General features: G+C 42.0%; 1 protein-coding gene across 6 annotated transcripts in view; it reads right to left on the reverse strand.

Annotated features, from left to right (window-relative positions):
* Nucleotides 1–127: 127 nt before the first annotated feature.
* ppip5k1b (diphosphoinositol pentakisphosphate kinase 1b) overlaps nt 128–14,177 on the reverse strand; it is a 46,285-nt gene continuing 32,235 nt past the window's right edge. For 3 of the 6 annotated variants that reach the window (XM_084934084.1, XM_084934080.1, XM_084934081.1), the window contains 3 exons: nt 5,626–5,763; nt 5,221–5,334; nt 129–3,187 (listed from right to left, as the gene is read on the reverse strand). In XM_084934084.1, the coding sequence (XP_084790210.1) occupies nt 3,096–3,187; nt 5,221–5,334; nt 5,626–5,763 (344 nt within the window). In that variant the 3' untranslated portion in view covers nt 129–3,095. Of the gene's footprint in view, nt 3,188–5,220; nt 5,335–5,625; nt 5,764–10,010; nt 10,197–12,452; nt 12,516–14,177 lie in introns of all 6 variants that reach the window. The other 3 variants (XM_084934085.1, XM_084934083.1, XM_084934082.1) reach the window with 3 other exon arrangements.

The following is a 14,177-nucleotide window of genomic DNA, read 5'->3' on the forward strand; positions in this document are numbered from 1 at the left end:
ACAAAGGAGCAAGCCTAATGTGATCAGCACACCAGCGAACCATATCTTGTGACCACAGAAACTCAAAACATTTGTAGATTCTGGGCCAGCATGGTAAAGGTGACGTAGAAGTGCTTTAAACCTGCATTCTTTCTAATGTCCAGCAGGGGGCGACCTCTCTGGTTTCAAAAAGCTGCCTGCTTGAACAGTTTTACGGGGAAATAATTCTTCACCCATGTTTGTGTTCTCAAACATGATGAATTTCACAATCAGTAGCTGACATGCAGTCACTGGCCACTTTATTAGGTACACTTGTTCAAATGCCTAACTGTTAATGCAAATATCTAATCACCTGATCACATGGCATCAACTCAATCCACTTAGCATGCAGCCATGGTCAACACAAGCGGTTGAAGCTCTGATATTGCAAGAGAAGACAAAACTGGACAATAGACTGGGAAAAAAATATGAGTCTTGAAATGGATAAAAGGACATAAGAAGGAACACAAAATGAGACATAGGAGGGAGAGAAAAAGGCTGAAGAAGAGCAGAGACACATGAGCACAGGAGGTTGGCCAGTTTGTTTATGGAGCAATAACAGACTTATGTGTCTGGACTGTGCTCAATAAAACATCACTCTCACACCATCTATTGCAGCAGGTGTGACAACATGATTTGTTGTGCTTGATAACACACTAAACAACACTTTCAGTCTTTATTTTCTCTTTTTATTATTGCCCCTCTCCTTTCCCCGATGTCACAGTCTGACCTAAACCACAGAAGACAGGGCATCACAGACATCTTACACCTTTAAACCTCGTTAAACAGAGCGCGCACACACACACACGCACCTCTCTTTGGCTGACATTAAATAACCACATAAATACACAACTACACCAACATCAACTCACAATTACGATAAAAACAGGTTATAAGCCTTCAAATCAAAAATCTAGAACTCTTTTACAAGATGGCTAAAATTCAGAAATTCATTCAACAGCAGACGTTTCAAGTTTCGAAGGTCAGTTTTTTTTCAATTGAACCGCTTTGTAATGAAAAGAGGGAATTTTTCCCCCTCTGCTGTTTATACTTTGTTAAAGTTGACAATGCCGACTGAACACAATGCCCACAATCAGAGTCAGCTTTTCATTTTGTTTACAGGCTTTTGTCAAAGTAATAACATATATTTTGGAATTTCAATTAATTGTAATTATTTTCTGAATTGAAAGTGAACTGACCGTCCAACAGTTCAGTCACAAACTGATGAACCAGTTGCAACCTTTGGATTATACTGCTTTACCTGAGCATGATTAATGAGATGAGAAACAGTCATTTGACATTAAAAACACATCTCAATATATGGTGACAGACTGCAGACACAACTATACTACTCACTTAATCAAGTGGCTTATCCCTGTAACTCTAAAACATCTCAGTAAAAGAATACAGCAGATTCCTAACATTTGGATTTAATATCACATTATTATCTGAAGGCACATTTACAGATGCGTCTTTGTTCCTACTTAACATCTGAAGAACACAGAGCTAAACAGCTTGATCAGGCTGGCATGAGTGAAAAATTATAAAATATACTACTCTTTTTTGTTTAATGCATGAAGTAAAACAAATCATGTGAGCAATAATTTATCAGGCACACTGCAAACTTGCATCTCTGCAGATGCTTTGTATGTTACATTAGAGAGTATTTGGGCTGTGGTTGCTTCGGTTACAGTGTTACAAGCTTTACATGATGGTTTTCAGTCTGCGGGAGAACTGATTTTGTAATCCAGACGTTTGATGTGTGAAACGGATATAGGAACATTTTGACATTTTTGGTTAAATTACCCTTCCTTCTTTTCTTGCAACAGGATAGACTTCAGTCACAAACAGGCTTAGAGACGGGTCGGCGACAACTAGGGAAAAATATGTATCCAAAATCCAGTTGGCGATTGGTTGGTGGCTGTTGCAGATCCCATCTGTTGTCTGCACACCTGTCAACAAACAGTCACCAAGCAGCAGTGAAACTGTGAAAAGTGCGAAGCAAACCTGACTCGAGTGATCACAAGATTTTCACACCTCTTAGATTCAAACTTGTCCGACATTTTTAGTAGATGAACCTCTGCTATCAGTTTGAGCATCCTGTTTGGTTTTGAGTTATTGACGGAGGTGTTTACAGACAGACGGGCATCTTCCATGCAAACTACACGTGACTGTGGCAAATCTGATAAAAAGGAATGATGAGGACGTTTTATGTCAGTGCTCACTAGCGACAACATCAGCAGGTTGCTAACAGGTTGCTAACTCCAAGTCTGTATGACTGAAGCCTTAAATAACATGATTAACTCTCAAATCCAGCAGGTAGTTCAGCCTTTTTAAGGAATGGAAACAGCTAACAGTGGGCTTGTCTAAGGTAAAACTGCTTGAAAAACTAACACTTAATGTTCAATTTACTTATTATTAAAAAAAGAAAAAAAGATAAAACATAGAATTTATAAAAAGAAAAGACTACTACTGTTCTGCCATCTTTAAAACAGGCTGTTTCCCCATTCCCAGTCTATTTGCCAAGCTGAGCTAGCAGCTAGATATGAGAGCAGTATTGATAATCTAATTCTTGGTTAGAAAGCAGGCGTGCTGATCTTTGGATGAAATCCACCACAGACTTAAAGCCCGTGACGCATTTGAACCGGAAATGTCGGCAGTTCAGGTGAGAAAAACAGACTGCTGATGTGTGAGGGGAAAAAAAAACATCTCCAGAGCAAATAGCAAGCACTGCTCTGATCCAAATTAAACTAAAGGCACAAATGGTCTGAATGTTGGCACAATGGACGGTTCAGGAAAGTGTGAGCGATCTGAGGAGGTGGATCGAGGCGATGAGAGGTCCCACGTATTTTTCTTTATTTCCTCTTTATGGAGAAGAGCAGGCGTGGTGAGGATAGTGCAGTTAGTGGTGGTGCAGTGGGGGTGCAGCAGGAGAATCGCTGTGCACAGTTTGTTTGATCATATCGCGTCTGACATCGTGAATATGAGCAGAAGGCTGAATAACAGCGCAGGAAGTGAAGTCGTTACACCGTGGCCTCCGATTCCCAGAGGTCCTCGTGGTTCTCCAAACAGACGGCCTACTCACTGAAGCTGAAGTTCAGACCAGAAGACTCTGTAATCGGGGATGAGGGGCCCGCACTGGATACAGCACTGGAGGGGATGCTGCCATCTGAACAGAAAACACACACACACACACACACACACACACACACACACACACACACACACACACGCACACACACACACGCACACACACACACGCACACACACACACAAGCTCTCTGTAAACACTTGTTTTCCCCCACTGGTACAAACTGTCGATGTTTTAAAAAGTCCATCCATGACGCAACTAATAATCCCATTACTTTCCACCCCAGAGCCCTCGCGTCACTCTGCGAGTCAGGAGCCATGTTATTTGCTGTTGTACGTGCGTCACGGGGAAGGACACAAAGTGAACACAAATGAGAGAGCGAGCTGGCACAATAACAGGAAAGCATCATCTGCTCGTCTCTTCATCTCGTTGCCATGGGGAACTTTATGTAAACTGTTACTTTATGTGCTGGGTTTCACAAATTGAGCCACATGAATGTTTATATCAATAATCTGACTAGAATGTAATCAAGATTTGCCGTCAATCACAAATCAGCAAAATCAAGAATAAGGGTTTAAAGTGCTTTACACTAAAGATAGAAGCTGTGGTTAAAAATGTTCCTGAACAGGTCACAGGGCTACACTTGTAAACAGCTGCCCTGTAACTACAGCCGATAAGAGAACACACAGAGTTACACGAGCAGCAGAAGAAGTGCCTCCCCGTCTGTCTGTGCACTGTGTGGTAAATGAGGCTAAATGAGTTCTGTGCAGTTACAGGCACCAGAATCTGGAGCAGCCACCCAAACCGAGTGCACACGTATAACATGTGCATGAATTCAGCTCACCATCTGAGGGAGAAAGGAGGACAATGAGCTGGTTAAAGATGAAGGGGCTGTGATTTTCAGAGTACTTTTTACTTCAGTTTTAAGTGACGGTTGATGCCGCGGTGTAATCTTCTGCACAGTCTGCTGTTATTTATGTACTTATAAACAACAACCACACATTGTTAAATTAATAAGTGTGCTATTGTTTACTAGGTCACAAATTGGTTGTTTTTTTCCCCGTTTTTTGTTTTTTAAAGTTTTAATAAGACATCGAGGGATTAAAAAAAAAAAAAAAAAAAAAAAAAGACAATAAATTGCCAAAAATTGCAGTTCCTCCTTCGGGCCACTTGAGTCTGTAAATCAGTGTGCTTAGACTCCTGTGTTTTGGTCTCTATAATAATTTTCAGAGCGGCTGCATGGTGGGTGAAAATCTGCATTTCGAAGCATTTCAATGATATTATATGACAAATATGTGGATTGTTTTGTAGTTAAAACTGGAGCAGACTTGGACAGTCTGTCAGTGCAACTGAGTGAAACTGTACATTTTTTTCCTACACACTAATTAGCAGTTCATCTGTGTCTGTGTGATATATCCATGCAGTACCCTGCTAACCAAGCTGGCTGCTTTTGGCTGACTTATCTTGAAACTCCCCCGTCTCATCCACATATGAACGCTTCACAAAAGCATGGCTGACGTCTCGATGGCTACATCCACCCCCCCCCTGCACAGTCTATGATATTTGTGAATGTGATAAAGTGCTGCGTTTCACCTCTCCAACCTGAGATTCCATCTTCACTGTGGTAACTAGAACCAATTTAGCTGAGCTGCCATTAGCCATTTGCTGATTTGTCAGCATTTCTAACAGCCAATAAAAAACAATTTAGTAGAAGCAGAGACGGGACAAACACCCTTCAGCACCAGACCACAACCAGTGAAACCAAGCAGAGCTGGACAGGGTGTAAACATGTACAGAAAAAACTACACATGACACATTTTAGGGGAAATCTGTTTGTTTCGTGTGTCTGAAAGAAGAAAAAAAATTATTATATCGGTTGAGCTGTAGCAGTAACCACAGTATTGAAGCATTTAAATCTGTGTGAAACTGTAGTGACGCGACCGAGTTGTTGCGGTCTGTGTTGTCATTTAGACTTTTACACGATAGTAAGGAGGGTAAATATTTAAACATGAAGCCGATACGTTTAAAGAGGTTTCAGCCTCTTGAAAAACACTTTGTGCAGTGAAAGCAGGTCAACACACTGATAATGCCATGAAAATCATTGCACTTACGCCACAAAGGCTGGCTAGGCGGTCGAAGAGATGCTTCAGATCCAGAGGAGGAAAGAGGCTGCTGCGGGCTATAGAGAGAAATCTGGCTCTGAGAGGCAAACAAGCCAGAGAGCGCTGGAGCAGAGAGAGAAAAGAAAACACATTAGGATCAGTTTACAAATGTAATTGAAGCTCATTATGCTTCTGAGAAATACTGCTGTCTTCTGCTTTTGGATTCAGAAAGTGATGTTTTGTGGCTAGACGTGGAAATGGCTTTGAAATTTAACTGCCGACTCTCAGGCTTTATTTAAATGTCTTTATATGAATTAACAGATTAAAAACCAGTGAACTGTGGCCATTTATATTCATGCTCAAGATTTGACGATCAGATTCTATAAAACAAAAATTACACTGAAGCTTTCACACCTTTCATGGTTTTGGCCTGGACCTCACTGTTGCTCTCACACACCGAGTTGAGAAACTCGTCCACCTGCTTCAGGGAAAGTGAGTTGTGCAGCGTCTCCAGCGGGTAGATGGAAGGCACCATGGAGCATCCTTCAAAGCCTGCAGGACAAAGGGTACAATACAGCTGATCGTGTACTAGCAGGAAGAGCGGTGAGGAAAGTACTGCTCTCTGTGCATTACGGTTCCACGTGATTTGAGTGCCATATTAAGAAAAAAAAAAATCTAGCAGTGATTTATATTTCTTACCAGCCACACAAACGTTTGCACACAAGATCTACAGTCGGCAGCGTGTGACCTCTCACAGCGGCTGACTGGCTGTAGCTACACAACACAAGCAAACCAGATATAATGCAAACACAAATAACCAATTCCTGAGTTAGTGAGACCACAAGAACAAAAATAATATTTTTGTCTTGTTTCTAACATGGTTACAGAGCACTCTGCTTAAAATGACAAGAAAACACACTTGTTACATGTTGCTACTATGCTGGATATACTTCTCTGTTTCTGAAGTGAAGTACATGAGCTGATACATGAAGTGATTATAGTAGAGCTCACTTGTGCGTTAACAGGATATGATATGCTTGTTGATTTAAAGATAAGAAAAAATACAGTTCTGTGTTTGTATATGTAATAAGTAGGTGAGGACTACAGAGATTCGAGTGTTTAAGATGTGAATACTCGAGGTCAACTTCATTTCTAAGCTGATGCTGTAAATGGTATTTCCTTCAGGTGAAGTGTGTGATATAAAGCTAAAATTAATATTAGCTACAGACAAGAAAATAAAATTCTGGGGAGATGTGGCATAACATTATAAGCATTGCCAGGTGGAGTGAAAAACACTGATTTCATCATGGCACCTGTTATGGGGGGGGATACATTAGAGAGCGAAGTGAACCTTTTGCCCTCAAAGTTGATGTTACAAGCAGGAAAAAATGACAAGTGTAAGGATTGGAGTGAGTTTGGTGCTTGTCAGAGCATCTGCAAAACTGCAGCTATTGTGGGGCGGTCCTGATCTGCAGTGCTCGGTACAGTGGTGAATAAGCAACAGTGTCATGGGCAGCTAAGACTCACTCACGCATGTGAGGAGTAAAGGCTGGCCTGTGTGGTCTGATCCAACAGATGAGTAAGTGCAGCTCAGACTGCTGAAAAAAGTTCATGCTGGTTCTGATGTAAAGGTGTACACAGAGCATCACAGTTTGTTGTGTATGTGGCTGCATAGCAGCAGAGCAGTCAGTGTGTCCATGCTGACCTCGTTGACTGCTGAAAGCACCAACGAAGGGCATCAGAACTGGACCATGGAGGAATGGAAGAAGGTCTGATCTGATCAATTGTGTTTTCTTTTACGTCACGTGGATGCTCAGGTGCATGTGAGGCATTTACCTGGGGAACACCTGGCAAGCCAGCTGAGGCAGTGTGATGCTTTGGATAATATTCTGGTGGGAAACCTTGGGTCCTGCCATTGATGTGGATGTTACTTTGACACGTACCACCTACCCAAGCAATATTGCAGACCATGTACACCCTTTCATTGAACAGTATTACCCGCTGGCTGTGGCCTCTTTCAGCAGGATAATACGCCCTGCCACAAAGCACAACCCCGCCCCCCCCCCCAAAAAAAACAAACAAACAGAAACATCTACATCGTGTGAAATACAACTTTTAAACACAAAAGTGCAATGGCAAGAAGGTGACTTTCACACATGCAGGAAACAGTCCATCAGCATTCACAGTAGCCCAACAGAGAACATGAAGCTCTATGATGACAGTAAGGAATGGATGGAGGTTGAAGTGCTGCTTCCACCTTTATCCATCTACCCAGACAGCATGCTGGTCATCCTTGCCTTCACCATGAATAATGTGCAACAACCACGAATGTGTGCACGGCTATTGCCTAAAACAACTTATTCAATTCAAGCGGAACGAAATGCTTAATGGAGAGGAACCTTTCAAGGCCTCAAGGGGCCAAGATATCAATTTATAATTAGTTGAGTTGCTTGTTGTTAATGTTTCTCATGGGATTGTGTGCACTTTCAAGAGTTAAGAACATTATACAACCTGCTGCTTCTGCTTTTTAATCTAAAGCCTAGAAGAAGAACAGGAATGGCAGGACATGACAAAGGCCTTCAGGCCTTCCATGGACTAATCAAAAAATCTTTTCCTTACCCGATACAGCCTTGAGCAGCTTTATTCATTTGACAAAACAAAGACTAATGTGGAATCTGAAAACAGCTTCCTGCCAAAGATGTGATGACAGCAGAAAAATTATTCTACCGTTTAAAGTGATATTACAAAGCCTCAGGAGGAAATGTTTTGCCAGTTCAGACAAGTTCCATACTACAGTATTTCTCCTTCTGTCTTTAGTGTACTGTGTAATAGAGCAGGCGTTATATAAAAACACATTAGGTGGCTTTTATCACCTTTCCCTCCTCATCGCTGCTGCAGTGCGTTCACATGGACTTTACAATTCAGCTCACACAGTAGATGCAGTGAGAGGAGAAAAAAAAAGCCCACTGATCCTTCACTGCACTATTCACTCTCCACAAAGGCAGACATAAACATACGAGGCAGCGAACGAATGCAGATAAAGACGGCACAAGTCATAACAGACGGTCATCTCTGCTGAGTGCAGGCAAGCTGTGTTAAGCTGACAATGTGCCAGGACCTGCTCCACAAACACTTTACGCGATCGACACTTAACGGACAGGCCGCCACTTAATTAGCCAATTAAAATTAGCCAATAGATGATGACCCAGATCTTTCAGACAGATACTGAAATATCTTCAACCCAGCCAAGAGATATTTTGTTATTTTGAGGAAGACACGGTGGAGGTTCAGTTGTTACTTCCCAGTGCAAAGGCCAAATTAGCGCCATCAATATCCCACACGTATTTCCACACAGACCTCATTCCTGAACAAAAGCCCAGCTGTAAAGGCTCCTTTTTCCTGCACCCGCTGCTCAGGATGGAACATGCACACAATGCAATTAGGCAGGCCTCCAACCATCGCATAAAAGAGTCTGGTTCACCAGACTGAACTGCATGCATGTAGATCCATTAGTCGTCCTTTTTGCAGATGTATTATTTGTTATAATTTGAGATTTTAAAAAAATGGTTAAAAATGAATTGCTATGTTCTACCAATTCCACAAGTGAGCTTTAAATGTCCAATCATATGCAAAGACTTAAAGACACAGTGAAATTAAAGAATACACTCAAAGTGTCTTATCAGGTCCTAATTGTTCGGTTACTTATTGGTCCTTTCAAAATAAATAAATAAAATATATACGCATCACATTTCATATGGATTGAACCTTTTTCTCACTCCTTGTCATTGTATTCTCCCCTTTTTGGACGCAGAAAGAATGAAACTACAATAATGCTAACAGTCTCTACAGCTCCTTAGTCCGTGAGCATTTCTCAGTGCTCACATCAAATCAGAACCATCTTATAAAGATGTGAGAACTCAAATGTCCCTTGAACTGAGTCACATAAACGCATCTTAATCTGCCAGATGCCTGGTACAAAGCTGTGTGATGTGGGATTATAATGATGTGAAAACCGAGCAGCTAACAGTGTGGAGAATTCAGAGGGACGCCATCCGTGTATTCCCAGCCGTGTATTCCCAGCAGTGTGGATGCAGCTCGTCCATTTCCTTCTGTGCCATTCATAAGAAAGGACAACATTCTGGTTTAGTTGGAAATTATAGTTTACAGATGAACCCAAGACAGTGTTACAAGATTCAGGTCAGAAAGTTGTCCTTCCTCACGCCTCTCAAACTTCAGGCCTAATTATTCTCCTAAGAATACTCCATGTGGGTGAAGCATTCAGGACACATGCCTCAGCCTTGCTTGACTGGAATTATCTGGGCAATTACCTCCACTAATGTCACGAGTGGACATTACATGGACATTCAGCTGGGAAGCTGGAAACTTAATGACCTTTAGATGTCCATTAGATTCCCCCCCGTTCACCTCTGTCAGGTGACACCTAAAAAACGTTGAGAGCCGCAGTGCTCGAGTGAAAGCCAAGTTTCTTTAATAGTTTCACTGTGTCTTTAAATAAGCAGAAGAATACAGCATTTGCATCTTTGGGCAGATGTGCAAAATGAGAATGTTTATAGTCGGACAATAAATGGAGCATGAGGCAGGGCTATAGATATCATTAACAGGCAGACCTAGGAGGGAAAATGAAAGCACAGGCTGCAAGAAAAATAAAAGCAATGAGCCACAACAGATGCTAAGAACTGGCACTGGCAGCATCCCACTTTTCCCAGCACCGACTGGCTAGGACTAAAGTGAGGAAGAGGAGGCAGCACCAAGTATTTTCAGGGACTGCAGCGGCTGACCGTAGTGAGACTCTGGGAGCTCCTGACTAGACACCAGCTCAGTCTTGAAGAGGCGGAAGTGGTAGGGGCAGTGACGCAGGTGGTGGGCCATGGCCCCATCCACAGCCAGAGGGGCAAACCCCAGCAGGGCTGTCTCAGCAGGGAGCCACTCCAGCAGCTGGGTTACGTGAGGCACGTCCGAGGGCTCTGAGGGGATGAGAGGCAGAGCAGGGACAGAAGAGTAGAACTGGAAAGTGCAGCGGAGCGGGAGCAGAAACGGGAGGAGCTGAAAAGCAGTGCGGCCGGAGGGCATTCGATCGATTGTAGGCTGTGCCGGACAAAAACTTCACGGCTCAAACAGAGAAAAAAAAAAACCAGACTCAGTCCCACCTTTCCATTTCAAAGAAATCAAATGCAAAGCAGATAGCCTGAGGTCAAATAGAGACGTCGGGGGGGAAACGAATGACTAAAAACACACCTGAGATCTGCTCCACGTAATCTGAATGAGAGGCTTTTTCAGTCAATCAGCGCTCAAGAAACTGTATGTGTGGCAACAGAACTGCAATGTGACAAGAGAAGTCGCATTTTAGATTTGTAGCATGAAGGCGTGACTTTCTGACAGATTTCTATCACTAGCTCTGCAAATTGGGCAACTGCCCCAGAACACTCAGGGGTGGGTGGGTTCAAAGGTTCGGTGTTCACTGTGTGGCAGTTGGCTAATGGTGACTCATTCCCAACTCGTTTGTATGCACCACTCAATCCCATCATCAGAAAGCAGCATGAGCTTTCAATCTGCAATAAAAGACCAGACATTTGCATATTTACAAATGGAACAGTTAACAGGACACCACAGACCCTCAAACATGTGTTTGTGTGAACCTGATGAATGCAAGTTCATTACTGACCCATTCTTCAGCTTTTTTGCCCGACATCGCTCCTCGGTTGGTTAATCCCACCTGGCTTTCACATCAAAACGACCAAATGAGAACAATTTCACCTCTAGTGCCATTTGAGTGACCAAGCAAATGAGAATATGTGTACAGCACACGTTACTTTATCTACAATATTTTACCCATCAACATGGTTATGATTCAGAAAAAAACAAAAACACAGCTGTGATTGCCCTTTTCTCCGCTTTGCATCATAACAACAGAAAATTCATCGTTGATAAAGTGAGGAATGTCCTTAGTTAAATAATAATATATATAACAAACAGCAGCTTGATGAGCATTAACGCAGGTGGCTGTTCAAAACTGAACTTGGACAATTGTAAATAAAATATAAGAATAATATTTATTGAAAGCAAATACCTGTAACAAAGCAGATCACACCAATGTTAGTGGATCTAAGGAAAACTTTCACTTTTTAAATGGATCATCAGCGCCTATTATAAATCAAAATGTGACTACAGGAGAGAAGCAAGAGAGCAAACTGGAGGGAAAGGCTCATGACTGTGGCTCCAGCTGTCTTTAAATAAAAAAAATAAATACCTTTCAACATATGAGATTTGTGAATTACACCAACTCTTCAGCAACATGTGAGAGCAGCCTGTGGATCAGCTGACATCAATTCTGCTGACATACAGCCAGCACTAATCAAACTGCCAACATGTGATCAGCTGTCTCTGAGCTTTTCATATAAAACCCCAAATACCCTAAAAGGCCCTAATATGGAAACAATAAAGCAGCAACGTGTACATCAACTACTAAGTGTGACGAGGTAACACGTTCACACATCGCTTTTCTGCAACTGTCTCTCACACACACACACACACACACACACACACACACACACACACACACACACGGGAGGAGCCAGGGATTGAACCACAGGCCCCCTGATTAACAGATGCTCTTCCTAAAATGGGTTGGTCCAGATTTTATTTAGAATTTATGACCCTGCATCAGTGATGTGGACGTCTAGTATGTATGTGTGTGGTCAGTACACTGTGACATCACTGTAAGTATGTGTGTGGTTAAACTGGGGTTAAACTGAAACAAGAGAAACACCTCCTATTTAAAGTTTTATTTGGCATTTATAGCAAAAACCCAGACATTTATCAAAAAAATTATTTTAGAATCAACAGTGCATATGCCAGTGAGGATTTTTTAATTTCTTTTATGTGCATTGATTATCTACCCGTGGAGATATATCTAAGGAAGACGATATATTCCACATAGCTAACCATCCTGTGAACAGCAGGATTGGAGATGAAAACACTTGCAGGCAGAGCAGGTGATGTTAGAGGTGAAGGGCTGACAACATAAGTAAAAACAAAACCCAAACACCGAAGGTGTGCGCTGGAAGAGAAACAAAAAAAAACTAAAAATCTGAGATGATGTAAGTAATGTAACCACACGTCACACCTCCCAAAACAGAAAACATAGAAAATGTTTTCCCACAAAACGGTCATGCAAGATAAGAGGAGAACTGGAGGAGTGTCGAAAAAAAAGGCAGACATACCATTAGTCGGATGCCTGGCATACGACACAGAAAATCTCTTTACTGCCGGCATAGACAACAGCTCTGAGGAGATAAGAAAGGTAACTGGCATTACTGGGGCAGCTGGGATCTGAGTCTGCTTGTCAGTCTGTGTGTTTGAACACGAGGGGGGGAAAAGAAAAAAAAGGAGAAAACAGATTAGGAGAGTTGGCCTGTCGATTCTGCCAACAGATCTGTGTGAAAAGGAGGGTCATCTTTGAATGAACATAGTGGAGACTGAGTGCTAAGGCTGCTGTGGAGTGGGTGGAGTAAACAACGGACGTAAGAAGTGTGCTGATCTAAATGTCACCGACAGGAACACATCTCCTTTTTCCTCCAGCCTGACTACTACTGGCTGTTGATCACATTCAATGTGTTGGTGTAACGTAGTTTTTACTAACGCAGTAAAGCTGCAGACTGGGAAAAATAAAACAGAAAAAAAAACCCTGAGCTGACAGGTGAAACAAAGCTCTGTAGAGCTTATGCATGTAATATACGGTTTACGAAAGAAGAAAACCCACTTTTATGTCAGGTAAGAATCCATTAGGTAATTTTTGGTATTGCGGAAAGCTGTAAAATAAAGGTTGGGAACCGCCTCTCTGAAATGCACTTACCACTGACACTGCAGGCCATCTTCAGATCTGAAGTGTGCACTTCCTTTCACCTTCCCAGCAATAAACCCATCTCTTGTTGCCCTGTTCTTTTTTTCTTTAAACGAACTGCACTGACGTCAGGTCCAGACCCCAACCTGTCTCTCAGACAGCAGCCCATAGGCCTGATGCAACAGAGCTGAGAAAGTAAAGCATCTGCCAGTGTGTAGCTCTGCAGTCAGAGTGACACCAAGTGGATGAACTGACCGGCTCAGTTTGCTGTGTTTAAAAAGCTGCAGTGGAGGGAAAACAAATCCCTGCAGTTCGGATCCATATGCATAAATACACCTAATAGGAAAATGATGACGTCACCTGTAGATGAGTCACATTCATATTTGGGAAGCACTAAACAAATTTGTGTGATTAACCAGCTGCAACCATGAGAAATCTATCCACTCCAGATGTTTGTGGTAATTAAACCTGCTGCAAGGACCCCTGGTGGCTGTGAAAACAGCTTTCTTTCACTTACCATTACCGCCATTACCAGACTCAGGGAAAAGGGATTATTTTAAGGTGGATTACTGGGTCTTATATCTGTTCCAAATAACAGGCTGAGTTTCTTAATGTAAGGATTACCGTAAATTGTGATTAATATGAAAAAATAAAAAGCCAGGCTTTTGGCTTACAGACACACTACTTCACTTTACGAAAGATTGTGAAATAAAGAGAATATGTTAACACAACATGCACAGAGAGACAAAACACTTGAATCTGAGAGGAGAGCGGGTTGATCGGTTAGCAGTCAAGTTGATGTGGAAAAGTATTAATTGTATTCCAGCCTGCATGCTCAGCATTTACTACACAGCCAATCCCTCTGCTGTCAAATCAGTGCCCTTGCTGCCCATTCTTGCAGGGCAAAAATCATTAGGAGAAACGATGCAATATATTGCAGCTGCTGATTTGTTTTGATCTGAAGGAAAAAAAATGTCCCCAAAAATCAATAAGATGAATTTAGGAGCAAAAAACACATAAAGTAGGAAGGAAAAAAAACAAGACTTTTCAAAGCCAGGAAAAAAAAAAGCTTTTCAAATGGATACAGATGAAAAGACCAGCTCCA

Source organism: Perissodus microlepis, chromosome 7 (genome assembly GCF_051167445.1).
Source record: "Perissodus microlepis isolate ML-2025 ecotype Zambia chromosome 7, ASM5116744v1, whole genome shotgun sequence".
NCBI classification, from domain to species: Eukaryota; Metazoa; Chordata; class Actinopteri; order Cichliformes; family Cichlidae; genus Perissodus; species Perissodus microlepis.